The sequence below is a fragment of the Pagrus major genome, chromosome 13, assembly GCF_040436345.1.
Source record: "Pagrus major chromosome 13, Pma_NU_1.0".
Lineage (NCBI taxonomy): Eukaryota > Metazoa > Chordata > Actinopteri > Spariformes > Sparidae > Pagrus > Pagrus major.
Window position 1 is genome coordinate 5,770,055 of NC_133227.1, and position 22,130 is coordinate 5,792,184.

At 38.8% G+C, this 22,130-nt stretch overlaps 1 protein-coding gene across 1 annotated transcript in view; it reads right to left on the minus strand.

Annotated features, from left to right (window-relative positions):
- klhl13 (kelch-like family member 13) overlaps positions 1-22,130 on the minus strand; it is a 40,597-nt gene that overhangs the window by 8,316 nt on the left and 10,151 nt on the right. Inside the window, exons 3-6 of the mRNA XM_073479804.1 lie at positions 8,479-8,620; positions 6,220-6,352; positions 4,797-4,993; positions 2,739-3,534 (exon numbers count right to left, since the gene is read on the minus strand). Of these exons, the coding sequence (XP_073335905.1) occupies positions 2,739-3,534; positions 4,797-4,993; positions 6,220-6,352; positions 8,479-8,620 (1,268 nt within the window). The remainder of the gene's footprint in view (positions 1-2,738; positions 3,535-4,796; positions 4,994-6,219; positions 6,353-8,478; positions 8,621-22,130) is intronic.

Below are 22,130 nucleotides of genomic sequence, written 5' to 3' on the forward strand. Positions count from 1 at the left end.
ACACAGCAGTAAGCTCAGGACCACATTGTGAGAGGCAGCCGTCCCTGGTTGTCTTGGGAAAACCTCAGCAGGGAAAATGAGTGAATACTTCACTCTGCTTGCTCAACAACCATCATCAAAGTGACCTTGAGCAGTGCACAAAATGTTGCAGTGGAAGAAGTACAGACATATTAGGAGACAACAGATGTACTGAGCAGATCTAAAACACAGCCTAACTGAAAGCAGAGCAGGGTCTGACTGAAAAAGACATCAATGTTAAAAATATTATAATAAATACATAATAAATCGCATATAAACCTTGATTGCTGCAGATTACCTACAGAGACCAGAGGCTATCACAGGATATCTTCAGTAAATTAATTTACAGGTACACTAATTTAAATTGAAAAGACAAATCAGATTTTCCTACGATCAGCTGAAAAGGTCACATTCCTAATTAGCGTTAATTTCTCCCTCTGAAGGCTGTTCTTATTAGGACACTCCATGGGTCAGGCTGGGAGCTGCTGACATCTGGTGATAATTACTGTGTCGAAGATTTCTCTGACCTGGAGCAATAGTTCCCAACATTGGTTTGGGACTCTGCAACGGGACAGAAAAATCCGGTAAATGATCTGTGGCTTGTGATTGGTCCCAATAATTCTGTATTCTGCAACACAAAACTCTGCTCTGGTGTTTCACTTTTTAATTTTAGCTTTAGATATTATTTTGTAACAAGGGTTTTTGGAAACACTGATTGACATTTTTCACCACTTTGGGACGTATGAGTGACCAAACAACTAATTAATTAATTAAGAAAAATAATCAGAAGATTAATAAACTATGGGAATAATCATTAGTCACAGCCCTGCTTAGTTTGAATCCAAATTAATTGATGACTAGAGTTATCAGTTAATTTGACAAGGAGATCTTTGTTGACCTGTACGTTTTGCCTCTGTAAAGCCGGGCATTTTACTTTGAAGCAAGCTCGACATAACCGGCCTTTTTTGGGTGAGCCGGCTCGACAAAACCTCAAACCCCAGTCAGCGATAACAGGTACCACAACGTTGGTTATCAACTTGTTTTGTTCACCCAGGCTTTATTCTTAAAGCTAAATATGTTTTAATATAATTAACTTTTTGTTCTGCAATTTTATTGATATCTTCTTTTATAGCCAGGGAACTCTATAAATAGTAGCTCAGTAAGAGCAAGAAATAAAACAATTTGAGCCAGGTTAAAAAGAGAGCTACATTCGTGACATGAAAGACTCTGAAGCTCAATATACCTTGCTAACCCCTCAGGTCATAAAAGAACATAACTAAGCCTAAAAGACCATTAAAACCCAAGTTTATACAATTCTAATTGCAGCTTTCCATTTACAGTGGACAATATAATGGTACTACCATACAAGAACATCATTTAGAAAAACAACCATCTTGAATAATTGTCAAAGATTGTGTGATCAAGTATTTTTTCTCTCATTGGCATGACTGCGGTAAACAAGAATGAAAGAGTGATTTGTCTGACAAATCTATATCAAAGTAAACACCCGCTACACTTCACACAGCATGTCTTAAGATATTATAATGAGGAATGCCATCTAAAAATGAGACCGCCATTTCTTTCAGTTACATCAGGTTGTTCCAAAATATATTTTTGTCACTGTAAAAACAAGAAAACCAAGCGTATTGAGGAAGGTCTAACTATGTAACAAATAACAAAGTACACCAGTTAAGATTAAAAGCTTCCTCCTGAAAAATCCATGTTGATCTTGTTAAGCTTTTCCTTTATAATCTGATCATTTTAGACAAAACAATAAAACCACACCCCTGTGACCTGCCCAGGGTAAACAAATATAATGCAGGGGCTGGGCACATCCAGGCTAAACCACACGCAATGAAAGAGCAGTGGAACGTAAAGCAGAAAAGGCAGTTTGTGTAGACGGGTAGTGAACCGGGGCCGTGTTCTTTGGTCTAATTATAACCCAGAAGAGAAGGCTGCTCATACAGTGGCCTCTCTCTCTCTGTCCGCTGCAGTTACAGAGCTGAATTTAAGTACTGGGTGGCACCTCTCTGTGGTACATGGTTACAGCTGCACAGACTTCCAGATTGGTTACTCAGCATCAACAACAAAACTACAATGAACAGATATAAATGCAGCTCATTCAAGTGTTTCTACACTTGAAAGGGTTGAACTGTGAGTCCAAATGTTAAACAAAACTAAGAAAAGCATCAGATTACTAACTACAAATAATTCCTTCACTTTATTCTCTCTGTCCACTCCTGCTCTATCAGAAAATTGTTCAAATCAACAGAAATATATGTTAGGATGAAGGCTGTGGCTTTGTTCTATTAGACTGTACTACAATATAAGAGGAAAACATCAAAACCCACCTCACCGTAATACAACCTTTAAAAATTATAAAAAGCAACATTACAAAGCATTCTGCATGCGTTGAAATGTTAAATACTGGAAAACATTCAATTGTTAAGGTTTAAATGATAATGTGCACACCCTCTAAATTCTATTAAATTACACAGAGATTAGGCACACGACGTGTTGAAACAGCAAATGATGTGTAGGCACAACACTTTATTACCAGCGTTGGTTTGCTTGCAGCCTTATTAAACTGCACATTCGTTCTTCTACTGCTCCTTGATATTTAGGTGTATAATCTCATGCAATATTAATTAAAAGGCTCCAGTTGTTGCTTAAAAAAGGAGTGATAAAACAAAAACAAACAAGCAGGGAAATAAACTCACCGAGCTCCCCGGCAGCGTTCCTTCCACCGACAGCGTAGAGGTGTCCCTTTAGTGCACTGAGGTGGAAGAAGGTACGCTTCTCATTAAGGCATGCCACCTGCATCCACTTGTTGTAGCGAGGGTCGTATCGGAACACGGTGTCTACTGCTGTCTTGCCTTTGGTGTCATAGTTGCTTTGGCCGCCCACCACGTACAGAAAGTTGCCGATGACTGCAATGCCGTGCTGGTAGCGGGGTGCATCCATGGGTGCCAGCGCCTTCCACTCATGAGCCTTCTCATCAAAAAGACGCAGCTCCTTACTCACAACTAACTGCTGGCGCAGAACGCCACCCAGGGTGACCAGGTGGGCACTGTCCGAGCGGATGGCTGTCCGTTCTGACTGCATAACTGGCTGCATGTAGGGCATCATTTGGTAGTTGCTAGCCTCTAGGAGAAGGTTGACACAGGTGTTGTCCGTGCGCATAAAGTCCACTGTCTGCACGTGATTGATGAGCTCCTGTGGGTTCATGAGGGGAAAGCGGATGTTCTTCATGAGCTTTGGGGCATAGTCCATACGACCGTCTTCGTAGCGTAGCCAGCGGCAAGCAGCCTTGAACAGGTCTAACTCAGTGCAGTGTTTTAAGCTGTTGCTGGACAGTACAAAAGCCAGCCGCTCAAATGGGAGCTTGACAAACTCTCCCGTGCCCAGCAGCGAGGGGAAGTTCTTCAGGATGAAATTGTTGACATATTTGTCCACCTCTGTGAGGTTATACGTGTTGGCAATGCGCCCCACCTCTACACAGTTGTCAAGAGAAACCTGCAGGGAGGAAGAAGTCAAAAACACATCTGAGGACATGAATGAAAGGATATCTCCAACTTCCTATAAACAAACCTGCCTCCTAGACAGAATAATTTCGCATGTTGATTTAGCAATGAAGAATGCTTACACCTTTTAGTTCTTAAACTGTTGGCAAGATATGTAAGCAATTCTAAGATATCAATATGAGCTCTGGGAATTATTCATGTTCGAAAATCAATAATCAATCAATAATGAAAGCAATTATTTGCTATTTACATCCACACAAATTAGTTTTAGTAACATTTTAGCGGTAAATATACTCACCTTTGAATCCACCAAAGTCCATACACATTGATATGGGTTATTCTGCCCATTTCATATATACTGTTTATACTTTTCTATATAAAAATTAAACCTTGATAAACTCAGACTGCTGCTACAATCTGCTGTATCTTGAATGTTTTACCTCGTGCCCTTCTCACCAGACAAATCTATCATGTTAAGTAAAAACAAATGAGCAGTTTCATTTTTTCAGAGCACTTATTCAACTGTGTTGAAAATATTATGCAAGGTCATATCTCCTGACAGACAAGTTCTACTTAATAATAAAAAAAGCACAAAGAAAATCGTTTTATTCCTGTGCTTGCCTCCTCCTCTAACTCAAAGACACTCTCAAAGGACATCTACAGTAGTTTAAAATCCAAAATATTTTGGGAAAGAAATTAGAACAAACCACTACTTTTAGTTGAAAAAATAAAAATAAAAAACTGAAATCCTAGTTGTTTCAGGCAATGACCTGAAACATGTTCAACAGCTGATTTATCACTGGTGAAGAGTAGGGGTGGGAATCTATGATATATGCGATGCGGTTATAAAAGTTATCAATACATCTTGATGCAAGTGTTTGATTTCAATACATGAATTGTGTGGCTACATGCCACTTTTAAATCAGTGTATTTGTAGAAATCCATAATCAAAGTAGACACATAATTTTCCATTATCTTTGCTCACACTCAGTAATCCTCACCGAAACTCAAGAATTAGCCTTGCTTTGAATGTAAACACGACGCACATGTTACCATCTGATACGTTTCACCATCCAGATGGTCGCCAATGTTACGGGCGGTCATAATGTAAAGAATGGGTTTTTGATTTCCGATCATTGACTTATTTGCGTCAAGAGACAATCACGATGCGTTTAAGAATCGATTTTTCCTTCCCTGAAGACTCAAAGGAATCTGTGTAGTAAACTGTAATGTGTAGTTTGGGTGCTTCCTTACCCCAGATATGAGAAAAACTTTGCAAAAGTCCAGCACAGGAAGGATCTGTAAGAAGCTGGCTGCCTCGAGTGTGTCCTGCAGATTCTCCATGTTGAGTGACAACTTGGCTGTATAGATAAAGTCAATGATTTTCTTCAGGCCTATTCGGTTGACTCCATGAAGCTTGATGCACATTAAATCCTGTTCTTTCATTCCACCTGCATCAGGAGAGAGTGGAAAATGAAGAAAAAGTAGATGCTTGGTTCATGCGTGGTTCAACTGATACATAATCTTATTGACTGACTTGATTTGACTTTTTTTTGATTTGTTAAAAGATCTCGAAGAATAAAAGCTTGAATGATGGAACATATTCATTTAAGCTGAAAATAAAAAAATGCATTAGTTCTTTCAGATGCCTCATTGTGTAAAAGTCAGTGCATTGTTTTCATTTTCAGAGGACTTATGTTGAGAGAAAGGATTGAAGGTCTTAGTCAGAATCCCATCACTTAGCGTCTACGCTCACACAGCTCACTTATCACTAATGAGCTATCCCTCACACTCAGCCCGGTTTTCCCTTACTCCATCTTTAACAAGCTCTTTGTCTGTTCTCATTGCACGACTTTCTTCATCTTAAATCATATACTTTAAAATCACCAAACTTCCACTGCAGTCATGATATGAGACTCAGAGTAACCCCACCAACTCTTCTAACATTTCAATTCCTTTCACTTCAATACATACACATACACACACACACTGTATATATAAAATGTAATGCAAATGAATAGGGTGCTAAATAACTAATCAAAGCTTGAGTCATGAAAAATAAACAAGGTCCAATCAAAGCAGTGAGGTCACTTTAACTGACAACATCTGTGTTAACATCATTCCTTAACTTTTCCATTAAAAAAGCAATAGCAAACCTGCTGCATTACAGTAATCTTCCATTTAATTACCTTTTTTCATCCTTGAAATATTTACCATTTCAAAAAATGGAAATTTTAAAGTTAATCTGCTATTCCTAAAAAATACCCTTCACAATCAATCTGCAGATATTTACATGTTCTCAAGGTTCTTCCGCCTCTGCATATAGTGCACCAAGGATATGAAACGGGCTTATAAGACACATTCATTACAACAACAAAGGACCATGAACATGAATGCATAACACTGACACACAATACTGGAAGGATGTGGGCACATGGTCATTTTGAATAATTTCTCAGGAGGCAAAATTACATGATAAGCATGGATATGTTCATGAATAAAAAATGCTTTACTGGAGCATACAGTGCAAGAGGGAAGAAGATATAAAGAAATCAGTGCATGAATCATAGCAACAACAAGCACGTCAAGAACAAAGCTTAAGATCAGCATAATGGCTACCAGTAAAATGGTTGACCCACTATTGAGCAGATGTTCTGGTCAGGCTTTGTAGACTCACCTGTGAACATGGCTTTGAAATAGTCGGAGGAGGATGCCATCATGGCGCGGTGTACGGGGAAAGCTTCATCACCGTCCCCAGCCACCAGTGTGACGTCACATAGTAAACCTTCTATCCTCAGCTGGTCAAATCCCTAACACACGAGGAGGAAATAGGTGACACATGCATGTTACTGGGACCTGAACTATGCAGTGGTTTTATTCCAGAGAAACTGACCTCTGAGTTAGAGGAATTACATGATCATCTGAGCAGACGCAAACAAATCTGCAAATCCCAGCCACTGTATTACAGCTTAACTGCATTTCCTGTCCAATCACATACTTCCATATTTCAGTATGTATCAATCAAAAAATATCATCCTTAATCACAATATCCTCAAACATGCTGTATTCACTACATTCTTCATACGTGTACTGTACTCACTTATCTGCACACCTGATTTCATTGACAAGCACCTTATTCTTTCTGCATTAAATGGGGAAAATGGTTAGGTTAAATGCATCTTTAATCTCTGTCCCATTATTTAATTTATTAGGAGCCCAATAGAGTACTGTAGTAATGAGTCCTAAAACCCGGAAAGACTCTACTGTTAACGCTATGACATCAACGAGGCTTCCTGTAGTCTGACACAGAATCACACATTTTAACATACAATTATATACTCTATATACATTCAGACAACACATACAATGTATTAGATCAATCATTAAGTCATTTATCAGCAAGCAAAATGCGTAATCTACTTTTTGTTCATACAGTTAATCGTGTTGAGTAATCTTTCATGTTTTCTTGAAAGCAACTCTCGTATTTCTTTCTTTTTTTTTTTTTTTTTAGAATAATGTGATTTGGTAAAGATTCCCATTCTGTAATGGCTCTGTAAATAGATTTAAGGAGATTTGCCCTAGGTCAAGTTGGTAACAAATATCCCAAACTGGCCTGTCTGATCAGACAGTAATGTTTTTTTTGTTATGTACACTACTTGGTCAAAGATACTTATGTTTTTTAAAATGACAAGAAACATATTTGTCATGATCACAACAGCTCCCCTAATGGCATGCAGGGAAGAAAACATACAATACATACAATACATAAAATACTACAACAACTCCTGTTATCATCAATGGCCCAGTTATAGGTGGGTGGATTCAAACGGCACCAGCTAGCTGAGTCTACTAACTAAATGTGGCTACTGGGCACAAGATCAGATGGCCTAGCAAAATCATTATCATTCCCTTACTGTGCTCTGACACCAAAAGATTCATTTGCAGCATAAGCAGCCGACAGCCATTCATCTCAAATGAGGGCTGGTGACGAAGGGCAGCCATTGCTGTGGCAGGAGGAAACAGCGACATACCAACACCCACTGCAGCAACTTTTGGTTGATCTTAATGCAAATCAGCCGTGACATACTTAAGGAGCCACCAAGTGCAGACAGGAAATTTATTCTGAAATACAGTATCCTCTACTGTATGTAAGATGACATTGATAACTTGTAGTTAAACCCATTTTTCTTAATTCCTGTTTTTGTAATATATCGATTTTATATTACAGAAAGCACAATAATTCTACTTGATTATCATTATCAACTGTTTCACTTTCCACTTATAATTCTGACAGATTATTCAGTTCTTTTGTACTTTGGAGCTGTTTTCTTGTTTTTTTTAAAAGACATGATATATGAAATGTGGCTACAATGCAAGAAGATTCTAGTTTGTTCTTTATCAATACGATCCTATATGCATGAACCTTTTTCCAAAACACACGGAAGGAAGTAGGTCACTTCAAGAACTAATTTAATTCTATCAAAGCTTTTCTGCTACATTCTTGATCAGTAGAGGTTTATAATAATCCTGTTGTGCTCACTCTTCATATCAAATTAGGCAGAAACTAAATCCCAAATGCTTTTGGTTAATCATTGGAATATTATCTGAGCTATTAAATTGTATCTTCTGATTCCCTTCATGAGCTCTTTCCATGTAGTTTTTTTTTACCTGCAATGACATTTAATAAAAACACATTTTCCAGTTTGTAGTCTTGTAGCGGGTCTTGATGAAATTTGAATTTTCAGAAGAGCTTCGTCTCATTTTAACAGTGACAAGAAATCTGAATTACTGTCACGCCAAAATGCTATCAGCACTTTAGAGCATTTATTGTTCACAACATCTCTAAAAGACAAATAAGGAGAAATTGCTATCAGACGATTCTGACTCAACATTCACTTCTTCATGAGACATTGTCGCTACGTGTCTGAACTCTCACCTGAAGAACCACTGAGCTGTGTGTGTTGCTTGTGAAAAATCGAGTGTTGCCTGTCTTTGATGCCTGAAGATGAGCAGAAATGCCCATATCACCGTAGCCCAGAGCAACTTTCATGTGAGCGTCGTCGTCCTCCACGAGGGATCTATTAAGGAAACAGGAGAGAAGTTTTTACTTCAGAAGGGGTAGCAAAAACATGTGTTTGCATCCAATTTTAGCTTATGGAAAGTAGGACAGGGAAGTTTTCAAAGTGACACTACTTAAGGACATATTGGGCGGTGATAGCCTAATTGTAGACAAATTGTCACCTAAAAGTTGCAGGTCTGCAAGGCCTGGAACAGCTGGGAAAATTGTGGCTAGGAAAGAGACAAAGGCATACTCCACCCTACTAACCGCCCCCGCTTTACTACAGTAAGCTCACTCAGTGGTCTTAAATATGAGTATCTGCTTTCAGCTTTAATTTTGTGTGCCACTGTAAAGCTCCATCTACTCTGAAAAAACATTTTCCTACAGTAGTAGAAAAAAAACAAAGGAAGACATGCACATAAAATCTAAGCAATTCCTCGAGGTGTCTGTATTGAGTAACATCTTGGAAACAGGAGCTCAGGGTAGATAACATTAGCTGTCAGACATTTTACTCCCAAACATTAGTAATATATATGACTCTTATCTATGCTCTTTTAGAAGTCAAACGTCTAGGGTGTAAATTGTGAAATACCCACTCAGTTAAAACTGCAGTGACTGCTTTGTATATGCAGTTATGTTGTGCCAATATACGTGTGTGTGTGTGCGCGCAAACCAGTTTTAAGCAGATGAAGTATAAACACCCAAAACACTGAAAATGTGTTGCCAGTGGGGGCTGAGGATGGTGATGTTAGCTGGTTTGTCAGTCTGTCCATTTAACATTTAAAGCAAGATTTGTCACCAGCTGGCCAGAGTGTTGTGAAATCTTGCATGAATATTCAGGGTACGCAGAAGAAGACTGTTCCCAATCATATCTGTGGTCCCCTGACCTTTAATCTGGTGCCACCGTCTGGTCAAAAACTATTTGCCGGATTTCACTGTGCCCACAGAATGAATCCAGGTAATTCAGTGAGACCCTGACCTTTAGTTTAGTGCCACAATAGACCATGTCATTTAGGAGGCTGTGCTGCAATCTGTGTGTGTGTGTGTGTGTGTGTGTGTGTGTGTGTGTGTGTGTGTGTGTGTGTCTGTCTCCAACTCGGATAAAAGCTGCATATAAATGCAGCCATTTACCACTATAATATCAAATATGAAAATTTAAAGAGCAGTTTCTCAGGAGAATGCTCTGAACACATTCATTCTCCCTGGATGATGAACCATTCCTATTTTGGAGCAAATAGATAAGCTATAAAAATTTTAATGGCCTTTCCTCATACACAGGACCAGCATTTGTTCCATCCAACTAAGCTGTATTGCAGGTTATAATGAACATTGTGGCCTCTAGGGGCCACCAGCAAGGCTTTAGGACCCAAGACATAAAAAGTGGATCACAGAGAACAGTTATTAATCCAAAGTATCTGCAAAAATAAGTAAGGAGGTGAAACTGAAATGACTCAGTTCAAGCTGATGCTCTACGGGGACACTTTTAAAATGTATTAAAACTAAAATTATTGTGGAGGCTTATTGATTAATAGTCCATAATGCTTTTTTACATGTGATGATACTCGGTGTTCTGACTCATTCAGGACACCAATGGTTGTGGAATAACCACACAGAGCGATGATACAACACATTGCGGAGCTAAAGGGGGACATGAAATTAAAGTACAGAATTTGGAAATTGGCTGCACGGCACTAAATAGATCATTAGTTTCCAAAAGACCTGTGACTAAATATGAAAATGCAACACATGGACAGATATTTTTGAGTATTCAGCCCTCTGGGAGAAAAAAAACAAGAGAAAACTTTTTGATTTGTAACCGATTCCTAATCCAGAGATTCTACAATAAAACTAAATTTTGTTTATTGAGCCTTTCGCCGGCCTAAGGACAAAATCTGCACTGTGGGAACTTGATATACAAGTGTTTCTCATCCATATAGTCCAACTCTTATGCTATTCCCGTGCTCCAGGACAGTCTGGCTAAAACGTAAAAGTCCTTAACTGCTCCACAGAGAATGAACGTGGAAGGATGGCAAATGTGACTCAGAGCCCCAAGGGGGATACTCTGGGGATATGGGTACATTTTGTGCTGATAAAACTGACATTAGAGACTAAAGCTCATTTGCGTAAAATATTATAACAGTCTGTGGATCAACAAAATCAGCCAAGCATTTATCATCTGCTATCAAACGATATATTTGTCTCTAAAGGTTATATCATAGATCAAACAATGTTGATTGCACTGCTTTGACTTAATGGCAAATTCCATTGTTACTGCTTTCAAATGCGAGACTGCTGCCTCCACAAAAAAAAAGCTGGCTTTGGTGTTGAGAGTGCAATTTGTTAAGGAATTTTTTTAAAGACTATGAAACAACCGATCTCTTACAGCAAGAATTGAGGCGGGCACAACAGTATTTTAAAGTAAGATGGTGAAGTTAATGGAACACCAAAAGGACGGATAATAATGGTGGGGCTTTGACTTAAAAAGTGTCTCAATCTTCAAGTGGCCCACAGAAGATCTGCGTTTCGCACAGTCAGTACAAATGAAGCTTAAAATATTACAACTAATTTCCGTGCAACATACAGAGATGAAGGAACAGTCAATGAAGTAGCATCTAAGACTTAAAAGCCGTTCATTTTCAGATGAAGATTGGCCTGGTTTTGATAAAATATTCTTTTACAAAAATGTCTGGCTCAGCATGACAGTAAATGTGTGTCTTCAAACAGGCCCATGAGCAGGCAGTGCTTGTCAGATTCAGAGGACTAATCGTTTTTGGGTGGACCTTTTATATAAATCGAGCAATGCTTGGATGAACACTTGATTTTTAGTAGAGTGGTTTTTACCATTTGTAAGTAAATGTCCCCTGTGCTTTCAGGGGACGACGCACTAAATAAAACATAGCTTTTTTTAGATTCAGTTTAAAATGTTTGTCAGGCTACTGTTAAAGCCACACTTCTTCCTTACGTATGAAATTAATGTGCTCTACCTTTTAATCCTTTTATAGGTAGCACACCATGACACATCGGATCAGAAAGAGATGTCAGTATGTTGTTATTAATTGGTGGATTCTGACAAAAGATCATGATAAGAAATGTTCCATTTTTATTTTCTTATTTTAAGAAGGCAAAAGGAAAAGCTGCAATGATTACTTGATTAACCCATCAGTCCATTAAAAGAAAAGAAGTCATTTTTCAAACAATAAAGTGGAACATTTGCTGGTTCCAGCTTCTACAATAAAGGTAAGGATAAGTAAGGACTTGGTGCCTTTCTGTTACCATAGCAAATGAAGAATCTTTGGGTTTTGGACTGTTAGTTGGACAAAAGACGCAATCTGAAGACATCAGTTTGGGCTCTTAGAAATCGTGATGTGTCAAAAATTGTGAAAAATGCTCTTTATACACTACACGATGAATCAATCAATTGTGAAAATAATCTGCAGATTTATCGGTAATAAAAATAATCTGCAGTTGCAGCACTGCTGAGAATGTTAATGCAGGACGGTATCAGACTGTGTACACGAAGAATGGTGCGAGACTGAATGCCTGACCCCTGAAGTGAGGGGATCCAGTGGCTGTTATGCTGTGGGAGGCATTTTGCTGGCTTGGTTTGGGGGTTTGAGTCCTATTGTCCCTTAGAGGGAAGAGAGACTGCCAATCAATACACAGTTGTTCTGAGTCACCACCTTTATCTTATGATGAAATATTTCAATCCTGATGGGAGCAGTCTCTTCCATAAGGCACAAGGACTCACTGAAAGATTGAAAGATGAGAATGAAAATGATGTGAATCATATGCGTTGGCCTTTATGCTTTTCTGGTCCCCAGATCTTAACCCAATAGAGCACCTGTAGGAGATTTTGACCCAATGTGTTCGACAGCACTCTCCACCACCACCAATCAATCAATATTGAAAGACTTGTAGGATCAGTGAAGTTGAAATTGGACCAGATCCAGCAGAAAACACATACTTGTATGTCTACCTAACATTTTCATGTTATAAATGAAAATTATTAGGGATGCTCCGATCAGGGTTTTTTGCCCCCGATACGAGTCCGAGTCCTTTGATTTTTGAGTATCTGCCGATACCGAGTCCCGATCCGATACTCTTATAATACATTTAAAAAATTAAAAAGATCGAAGAAAACTATCCAAGGTGTCCCTTATTTTTTATTATATTTTACCACCCCTCGATATCCCAAATTTACATATCTGACAGTTTGCAACTGCATCGTTCTCGTCACTCACTTTAAAATACTTCCACACAGCAGACATGGTGCGCCACAACTCGCCACTCCGCTTCAAAACAAACTGGCGTGCTGGTCTTCTGCGCATGCGCATGTCGTAAACGGTGGTAGTAAATACTCATTTTATTTTTTTTATTTTGAATCACCAATAGCCCATATATCAACAATCTAATACAAATAATGACTAAATAAATATATATAAAACCGATCTCTGATCGGGTCGTAACGTCCGAGTCCCGATCGAGTCTTCAGTGGCGTGATCGGCCCCGATTTCCGAGTCACGTGATCGGATCGGTACAACCCTAAAAATTATATTGAGAAAGTGAAGAAGATCCTTCTAAAATTTAAAAATGGATTGAAGAGAATTGATGCTTAATTAGTGTCATTACAACAGGACACATCTAGACAGAAATTTGGCCATAAAGACTCACACTAATGACTAAATCAATACTCTGCCAGGTCAATGATTTTAAGGATTTACGTTATTTCTATCTAAATGCTAACCTCTATTATTCAGCCATAAGATAAACAACAGCAGCAACCAAAGGGGACACAACCTGGCAAACATTTCCAATTCAACCCTCTATAACTTAGTAAGACAAAGCATCATTAAAAAGTCCCATATTGTAGAAAGTGAGATTTACATTTTTTCCTTCATTATAGAGCAGGTCTAGGAGTACATAAATACTGCAAAGGTATTGCAGAAATTCTGAATCCATTAAGAATTCATACAGCCTGTATTCAGAGACTGCTTTCAAACAAGCTGTCAGGGCTTGCCTAAGGTTGTGATGTCATAACTATAAGGTCACCGCCCTTAACAATGCCCCCAGCACAGCCACAGTTGTAAAAAAAAAAAAAAAACACTGGCCATGCTGATGCAGAAACACAGTGGACAGTGCCTGCTCAGGCCTGTGAGAGTTGGCCAATCAGAGCTGACAGGACTTTTCGATAGGGAGGCCTTAAAGAGACAGGCACTAAAACGTAGCCTTCAGACAGAGGGTGAATAGAGGTGCTGCAGCAATGGACAGTATGAGAGGATTTTATTATTTGTTTTATTAAAACAAACTATTTTATAGCATGTACGGGCCCTATAAAAGCCACTTCTATATAACAGTCTGAAGCTGCAAGTTTTGTGGTTTTAGTTTGTGAAGAAAAACAAAAAACAAATAATTTATGTAAAAGCAAAACAACCTGTTGCTTTAGTCTGCTTTGTTTGTAAACAGAGAATGGAAGGTCCCCCGTCCAAATGTGCACACTGATATCAAACTGTCCAGCTTCTGATAATTATCTTTAAAAGGAACTATAATAGTGATGATCAACTCCGCAGACTGAATGAGAATGCTGGGTTGTTTTTCCTCTTTTGTTTTAGTTGCAGTATGAAAAAAAAGAAAATCATGCTGGAAATGCATTATATTTATGTGCAAAGATGTGAGTCACAATATGCTATGGTCACATGGAGGTGAAAAAAGTTTATCATTTACTCCCAACACTATAAACACCTCAGCCAATGTTTTGGCTGCATAATCTCATCAGAAAAGTCATTGAGGTTGAAAACCAGAGAGAAAGTCAGGCATTTTGACGTGTTTAGTCTTACTGAAAGCAAAAGGTTACATTGCCACTTCATCTGAGAAGCTGTGAGATGAAAATTTGATACTCTGAGCTGACCCCAAAGCCAACAAAGGCAGACTGATCAAACGTTTGTCACCTCCTATTGCCTCACATCTTTGCACTTGAACACACAACAAAGACTTCAGCCGACTAACAGTCAACTGCGGTCTTTTTTCGAGACTTTAATGATTAGGCCAAAGACATTTGGGGGATATGATAGGTAAAAATTAATAAAGGGTCAGCTTGAATCTAATTGTCATTCCTTTCACATGCTGTACAAGATTTGAGGAGCAGGAATGACGATACACCAACAACAAAGACAAAATAAGCACAAGAAACAGATTTTTGGTACCACAATAGGTAAAGAAAAGTAGGTACAACTCTATGATCTAGGCTACACATGCTTATGGTTGAATACATACAAATCTTGATGATTAATACTTAAAGTATAATTTTTAAAATGGCGATGAGAGAGGATGATATTGGGAGAAAGGTACATTTCACAAGGAGATGGTCGTGGATCAAGTCTAGCAGGAATTTGAGAGCACCACCACTAAACGCTGAGAAACTGGCAGGGCTTAAGACAGTAGTCACAATCACACTGACACACAGCACAGGCAATGTACTGGTACATTTACCCCGTCAGGTGGTAAGTCGGACAGGCAGCGAGGAGAGAGTGGGTTGTCCAAACCACAAAGGAGTGTTGGTGGCTGCCGGAACGAAACAAAGAAGACAACAGCTACAGCATCCCACATAAAAGTTCTGCTCTTCCCATAGACACCAGAGAACAGAGAGAGCAAATCTCTAGCTGCATCCGTGTCATGTTTGAAGATAATGATGACTAAAGCATTACTGCAGCTCAGCAATGACCAATCCAAAAAACATTTAACTAAAAACATCACAGAATATATGACATAATATGTGTATTATGCATTTATTTTAGGTCTGTATTATGTCCACTTTTTTTGTCTTTATAAACAACAAAAAAAAGAGGAAAAGAAGTTAAGATGAATACACTTAAATTAAAGTTGTAATATGCACAATTCTTCATTAAAATGCCTAAAACAACTATAACTTTGTTATATAATTTGTTGAGTTGAATGTTCGAACCCAGAAATATTCTATACATGTTGCTATAACTTCCAGAGAAACATCAAATGATACGTCATAGAGTGAGGAAAGACACAACAAAAGTCAGATTTTCATCATGAAGACAACAACTCCCATGATCCCATGTTACTTCACAGTGTCATCAAACTACACCTTTTGTTTTCATCGTTTCTCACCAAGAGACCCATAGCAGCAGAAGTTACATTCACTGTGCATTTAAGATGAACCTTCAGAAACATGGATTAAAAACAGTTCTGTCCAAACAAACTATTAAAATTAGTTTTTATGAGTTTAATGTTTCACAAATGTCAGAGTCTAATTTGGTATCCATGACGCAACCACAATTCAACACCACAAAACAGTGCCTGAGATGCAGATATACTTTTAGGCCTGAGGCCTTAAATTAGGGGAAATTTAAATCATCTCAAAAAGCTCCAATTTCATCTGTTTTTCATCAAACCGTTCAAATACAAAACAGTGACCACAGGTTAAGTCTGAAATATTTGATAACAGAAAAAGATAAAAGTACTCCATCTTTGAATTCAATAAAAACACCAATCCGTGATCCAACTACTTGATTCCAGCGCACATGGCTGCATCATTCCGCCTGCGACATGACTTTGTTCCGTCCTCCGACATGGCTTCATACTTGGGATGGGCATGAGACATGAGTACTCGTAGTATCTAACTAGCACCCATGGAAAAACAAGACCTGTAATTAGATCAGACAGCAGCGACTCATGTTTACACTCAAGATCATTTTGCTCTCCCAGCATCATCCATTTCATGTCTTCTTCTCTGACAAGCACCAGAAAATATGTTGCTAAAAATGTAAAGGACATATTTCAGGAATGCTATAGATTCTATTAGCAAGTAAGTGAAAGTTAAAGCTACCTTTATTTATAACCATTAAGAATTTACACAGGATTAGAAGAAAGAATGGGGTTGAATGAAAATGTTAAGAAGCACAGGAGGAAGTTGGAGGATTGAAAAAGAAGCAGCAAAGCAACAAGGATGGCAGTCTATCCAGTCGCGTCAAATCAGAGGAAAGCTTACAAACATCCTTCCACCAGTGACAGTTCAGGAAGCTGAAGTCAGCTTGGCTTGGGTCTTAAAAGATTAACAGAGTATAACCCTGAGTGCACTGATAGCTCACTTGGTGGAGCGTGCACCCCATATATAAAGCTGAGTCCTTAGTAGCTGCACAGGTTCGATTCCAACCTGTGGACACTTGTTTTTCAGGTCGCCCCCCATCTCTCTTCCCCCTTTTCTGTCATAATCTACGGCTGTCCTGTGACATAATAGAAAAAGGCTCAAAAAGGCTCAAAATGTATTTCAAAAAACTAAAAAGAACTATAACTCTGCTGGTGTCCAATGTAACATTTTTTCACCACTGGCTGACTTGGCCAGTAGATCAGTTTCACTGCCACTTCGTATATGTTCATTGGCCTGGCAAATGAAACTACGTTTTTTTTTTTTTTTCTTCCACAATTAATCCATTTATAATACGATTCTAGCAAATAGGGAAAGATAGAAGAGTGAGAGAAAGAACATTAGATTATTTTTTTGCAAGACAAGAGATGGCAGATCTGTAGTGGCTCCCATGTTGTTGTAGTATTCTGGGTCTACATACAATAATGTATGAGCAGATTTACAGTGGTTTTGAACTTTCTTTTAGCATCAACATGCCACATGCCACATCAGTAACTGGCCAATCACTTGGCCCTGGGCCATTGGTTTTGTCATATGCATCATGCACATGCATCGATAGAAACTAATTTAATCTATTTTAAGTTCTGAACATCTAAAAGACCAAAGTCATGGGTTCTGGAGCAAAATATCTTAGAAATAAGAGATATCCTTTTTAAAAAAAAAATAATAATAAAAAGCCATAAATCCCAAAGAGTGTATATTGCTAATGCAAAATGGATTGCAGTCAATTTTTCTTGGGCTAATTCTGGCCCAAAATGCATTACGCAGGCATTTAAAAGTTTCATAGAATTTTGCTAGTTGCTTACAGCTACAGTGAACTAACGTGACACCATTTTAACAGGAACGCAGGAAGAGCCTGAGAGCAAAAAAAGACAGACAATGAGGCAGCAGTGAAATTGGCAGGGCAGCAAGAAAAGAGCAACACTAACATCTTATACTGTGTATATATATAAAAAACAAAAACGATACCTCTGCCCCATTGACAAAGAGATCACAAGACTCCTACAGGTCTGGCTGCTGTTCTCAAAACATGCACTCCGGCAGCTGAATCCAAACTACTCACATAGAAAATAGAGAGGCAAAAGAGAGGTGACAAGGTGCACGGAAACAAAACAAGGGCAACTCTCTGAAAACCTCTGAAGTGATGCGAGTGAAGTCAGGAGGGAAATCCCCATTTGTCCTAGCAAGCCGAGCAATGACAGACACCTACACTGAAGAGTCTTCTCAGTCACTGAGCACAGTAATGCAATAAAGCTACATGCTGAACAGCTTCTACTCCTGGGGAGAAAAAACATCTTATGACGCTGTAATGCTCAAGTGCTGTTTGTAGTCATGGAGAAAATAGAACCCTCTGTGTAATCTGATACATTCCACTTTTATAAAACTTAACTGTGGACGGTCACAAATTAACATCAACCACCCATTGGATACCTTTCACCTTCAGGTTTGGTTTTTATCTTCTACTATACAAATATGCCTCAATTCAGCAGCTGCCCATTTTTTCACGCTTCTCCACCTTTCCTGCAGCGCCAACACTTTACTTCAACTCACCTGAAAAATTAACAACCGAGAGGCAAAAATTATAAATTCTCTCAACATTTCAGAGAATTGGGTGCTGTGCTCGTTTCCTGTTCCCCTACACACACACTGCGAGAAGCAGTAGGACAGGGAAAAGTAGTTGTGGGGTCTTCTTCTCTCATACCAGCTCTATTCCATCAAACGGACTTTGGTGCATCTAAAATGTGACAACGGGTCCAGTGGATAGATTGCAATGTGAAAATGTGGACATGTTCATCTTCGTAATGAATGCTGCCATTCTTAATGCACAGAAATGCAAAAATGAGCCATATTCAACTGAGATACTTGATTTTATTTTTCCTCCATTCATAGAGCTCCAGTAAGAAGGAAGCGATCACTTACCAGACTATTTCAAAACATCTGTGACCCACGTGTCTGACAAATGTTGTTGGCTCTGCTCATTCTGATGAAAATTGGCACTTCCCTAATTAATAGTTACTCCAGCTTAACCAACTGAATGGATAGTTCCTATTCACAGACTTACAAGTTACTCTTTTAGAACCTGGAAATCCTTCATGGTATTTTGAAATTAAGTGGAATATAATGAAAACTGTAGGTTTTAATTGAACTGTTGGAAACTTGGAAACTGGTAACTTTGACAGGTTTCTAAAATTAGAAGAAAAACAGAAATTACAGTATTGAAAAAAATGGAAATACACATGAGAGGATGTCTTTATGTGCTTCAGTAGAAGTGCAGTGAAAAATGCAAAATGGGAAACAGAAAAGGAGAAAATAACCACCCAGGGTGTCACACAGTACTGTAAATGCTGACAGATATGTGAATTGGATGAAGCCTCTGTGTTTGCTGATCAAGTTGCTTGACTGTGTTGCATCTGCTACAGCCTCCTCACAATTCTTAGCATAGAAAGACAACTATCAAAAATTTCCAACGTATTTTGCTGCTCACTCTGTCCAAGAGTAACTATTTATGATCTCAACATAATTGCTCCCATCGCTGCTAATAACCTTAGTAGTGTGTGCGCCAAAGTGAGTCTGTAATTACACTTTTTAAGCAAAGAGCACTTTAAGGTCAAGGTTTGTACATCAAAAAGGGTTGGGGAATTTCAAACACCGAGCTTCAACGAGCACCACAAGTGGTTAAACCAAACAAGCTTCATAACGTGTGGGTGGAGCAGACAATCTGTCAACATGTACCAAATGCTTAATCAACCTGAAGGATGCTGTGAGAAGGAACACGACCCAGCTGCGTATGTGTGAACCGAAAGGACAGCCTGAATAATACTAATTTGTTAAGAAAGCTTGCATAATCGTTTTTTTGAAATAGCTACAAAATACGCTGGACTGTACAGTCACTGAAGATATGTGGAATTATTCAGCATATGTAGGCTGAGCAGGGGATCAATCGAGATTCTAAACAAAAAAATAGGCAAGAAATGTGTGAAAGCAATAGGGGAAAAGAAGTGTCAGCATAATTTTGCCTGGTCTCAAATGAGTAGACAAAGCTTTGCATACAAAGGAGCTTAATCTGTCACCATCTACACACAAATGCACCATTAATTGCAGATCCTTCCATAATCATATGGGTCAGCAATATTGCAGTTTGTGGGGCCAATTATTTGCAACTTCTGTACTTACAATATACAGCTATGAAGTAGGAGAAACATTGCACCTCTGTGAAAAAGCAAAGCAACCGAGTGGAACAAGGTGCAACTGCCAATGAGGTAGCCCTGACCCGACCTGCTGATGGGGTCAGGACTCAGAATTACTCTAATAGGAGTTTGGGGAACCTGTGCTGTAGACTGGATACAGATCTGCTTTTCCAATCCAGTCTTAATGCCTGCAGTAACAGATTTTTTGGCCAAATGTTCTGGACAGTAACACAACTAGATTTGTCCAGCAAGCAGTACTATTATTCAATTTACATGTCACACACTTATCTTTGGGATCTGAATCTTACTCTACATCGTGTTCTCAAATCTTAACAGGGGCCTGGTGAATCTGATATGATGCATCTGAGGAGGGAGTTCAAGTTCAAGTGTTTTTTTGTTTTATTTTTGTCATAACGACAGCCACTGACTGGTCAACCGTGTGGTGAAACTCCACCAAACTTCATCACAGCTCAGCTTTGAGTAGGGGTGTGTGTGTGTGTGTGTGTGTGTGTGTGTGTGTGTGTGTGTGTGTGTGTGTGTGTGTGTGTGTGTGTGTGTGTATATGTGTGTGTATGTGTGTGAGATGAGCTCAGACATGACAGTTTCACCTGACTGCACTCACTTGATGCTCTGCCAGCCAGACTGCCTGTGCCTCCCCTCTGGCCTTTCAATGAAAATAAATGATCCCTGGGTGACTATTGCATTTTGTACAAAATGGCCTCAAGTCAGCAAGAACTTAATGTCCATTCTAAAAGGTCGGACAGGTAAATTAAAAGCCCCACCTTGGAAAAATAGCCCAAATGGGCTTAAAGGGTTAGGGTTATCCTTGTTAGAAAAACAGCAAAACGACAACAAAGACAAAAAAACTACTCCTAAGTAAGCTCATTTAAAATGTTCAATGAAAATTCTTCATTCAATCTTCATTTAAGAGCAGGTGGTTTCAGTTTACCTCTAGAGTCTCTGCTAAGCATCAAAATGGAGAAATCAACACATCTCAGAATAAAAACACAGGTGACATCAATAGTTTCTGACAACAGCCCTGAAGGACACATATCATGTATATTCAAATATGCATCTGAATAATGTATGGTACAAGCAAAGACAAGTGTTTTGCTTAAACCTTTTATGAAGTAAATGTTGATTGCACAATGCAATGGCATTAGAATAATGGAGTTGTCCATTTCCACTTTAAGACTGTGCTGTCATCTATACATTTATGTGTAAATTTGCAGTCCAACTGCAGTTGCACTTAAGAGTACAATCATAGAGCATGTTGGCTAAGAACAGCTTTGTAGTTGAAACATCTCTTCTGGCATATCATCCCCTTACTGGGTCCAATTAACACATAGATCACACTGTGATATATCTAGTTAGATCCTCAAGTGTAATGCCACTGTTTTAAGCATGAAAAATGTCTTTTTGTCAGCAGTGGAAATTCCTCCAGCACAAAACCAGCTCTTATTTAGTTTGATGTCATTTGTCAAATCGGCTTTGTTCTGATTATTTTAGAATAGCTGAACTGTTTAATTGATCGAACAAAATGAATCCAGGTTCATAATAGGTTTCAAAAAACATCTGTTAGCTAATTAACCATTTACCTCAAAGACTGAAAAAAACATCTCATACAGTAGCAGTAGCAAATGGGATTCAGCAGCAGCAGCAGAAGTATTTGACAGCCACATGAGACATGTGAAGCGTCTATGCTGGAAAAAAAAAATCTGTCAGATTTTTAAAGCTTTCATTTTACCCATAGCTGTACAATCTGTATGGAGTTTAATCTGGTCACACTGGCTTCAACTGAGAGACATTTCTAAAGACTGTGTTAAAACAATCTTATGAGCAGCCAGCATGTTTAGAGGAGGTTGCTCTTCAAACCAAAAACTATACATTTCAATCCTAAGAACCAAGAGACAGCAGCAGGTATCACTTTTGGACTCTAGAGTGCTTCAGCAAAAGATAAGGTCAAAATCTGCAAGATGTGACTTGTGTTTTACATTTTCTTAGAAGGATTGTTTTTCTAGCATTTTGCCCTAATGAAACCGTTGAGAAAGAGTGACAGTGAACATGGGGAGAGAGAAAGGGGGTATGACATCTTCTAAAGGTCCCTGCCTGGAATTGAACCGGCTCTGCGGCTGTGAAGGCTGCTGGCTCACCATGACGCCTCTGAGAGG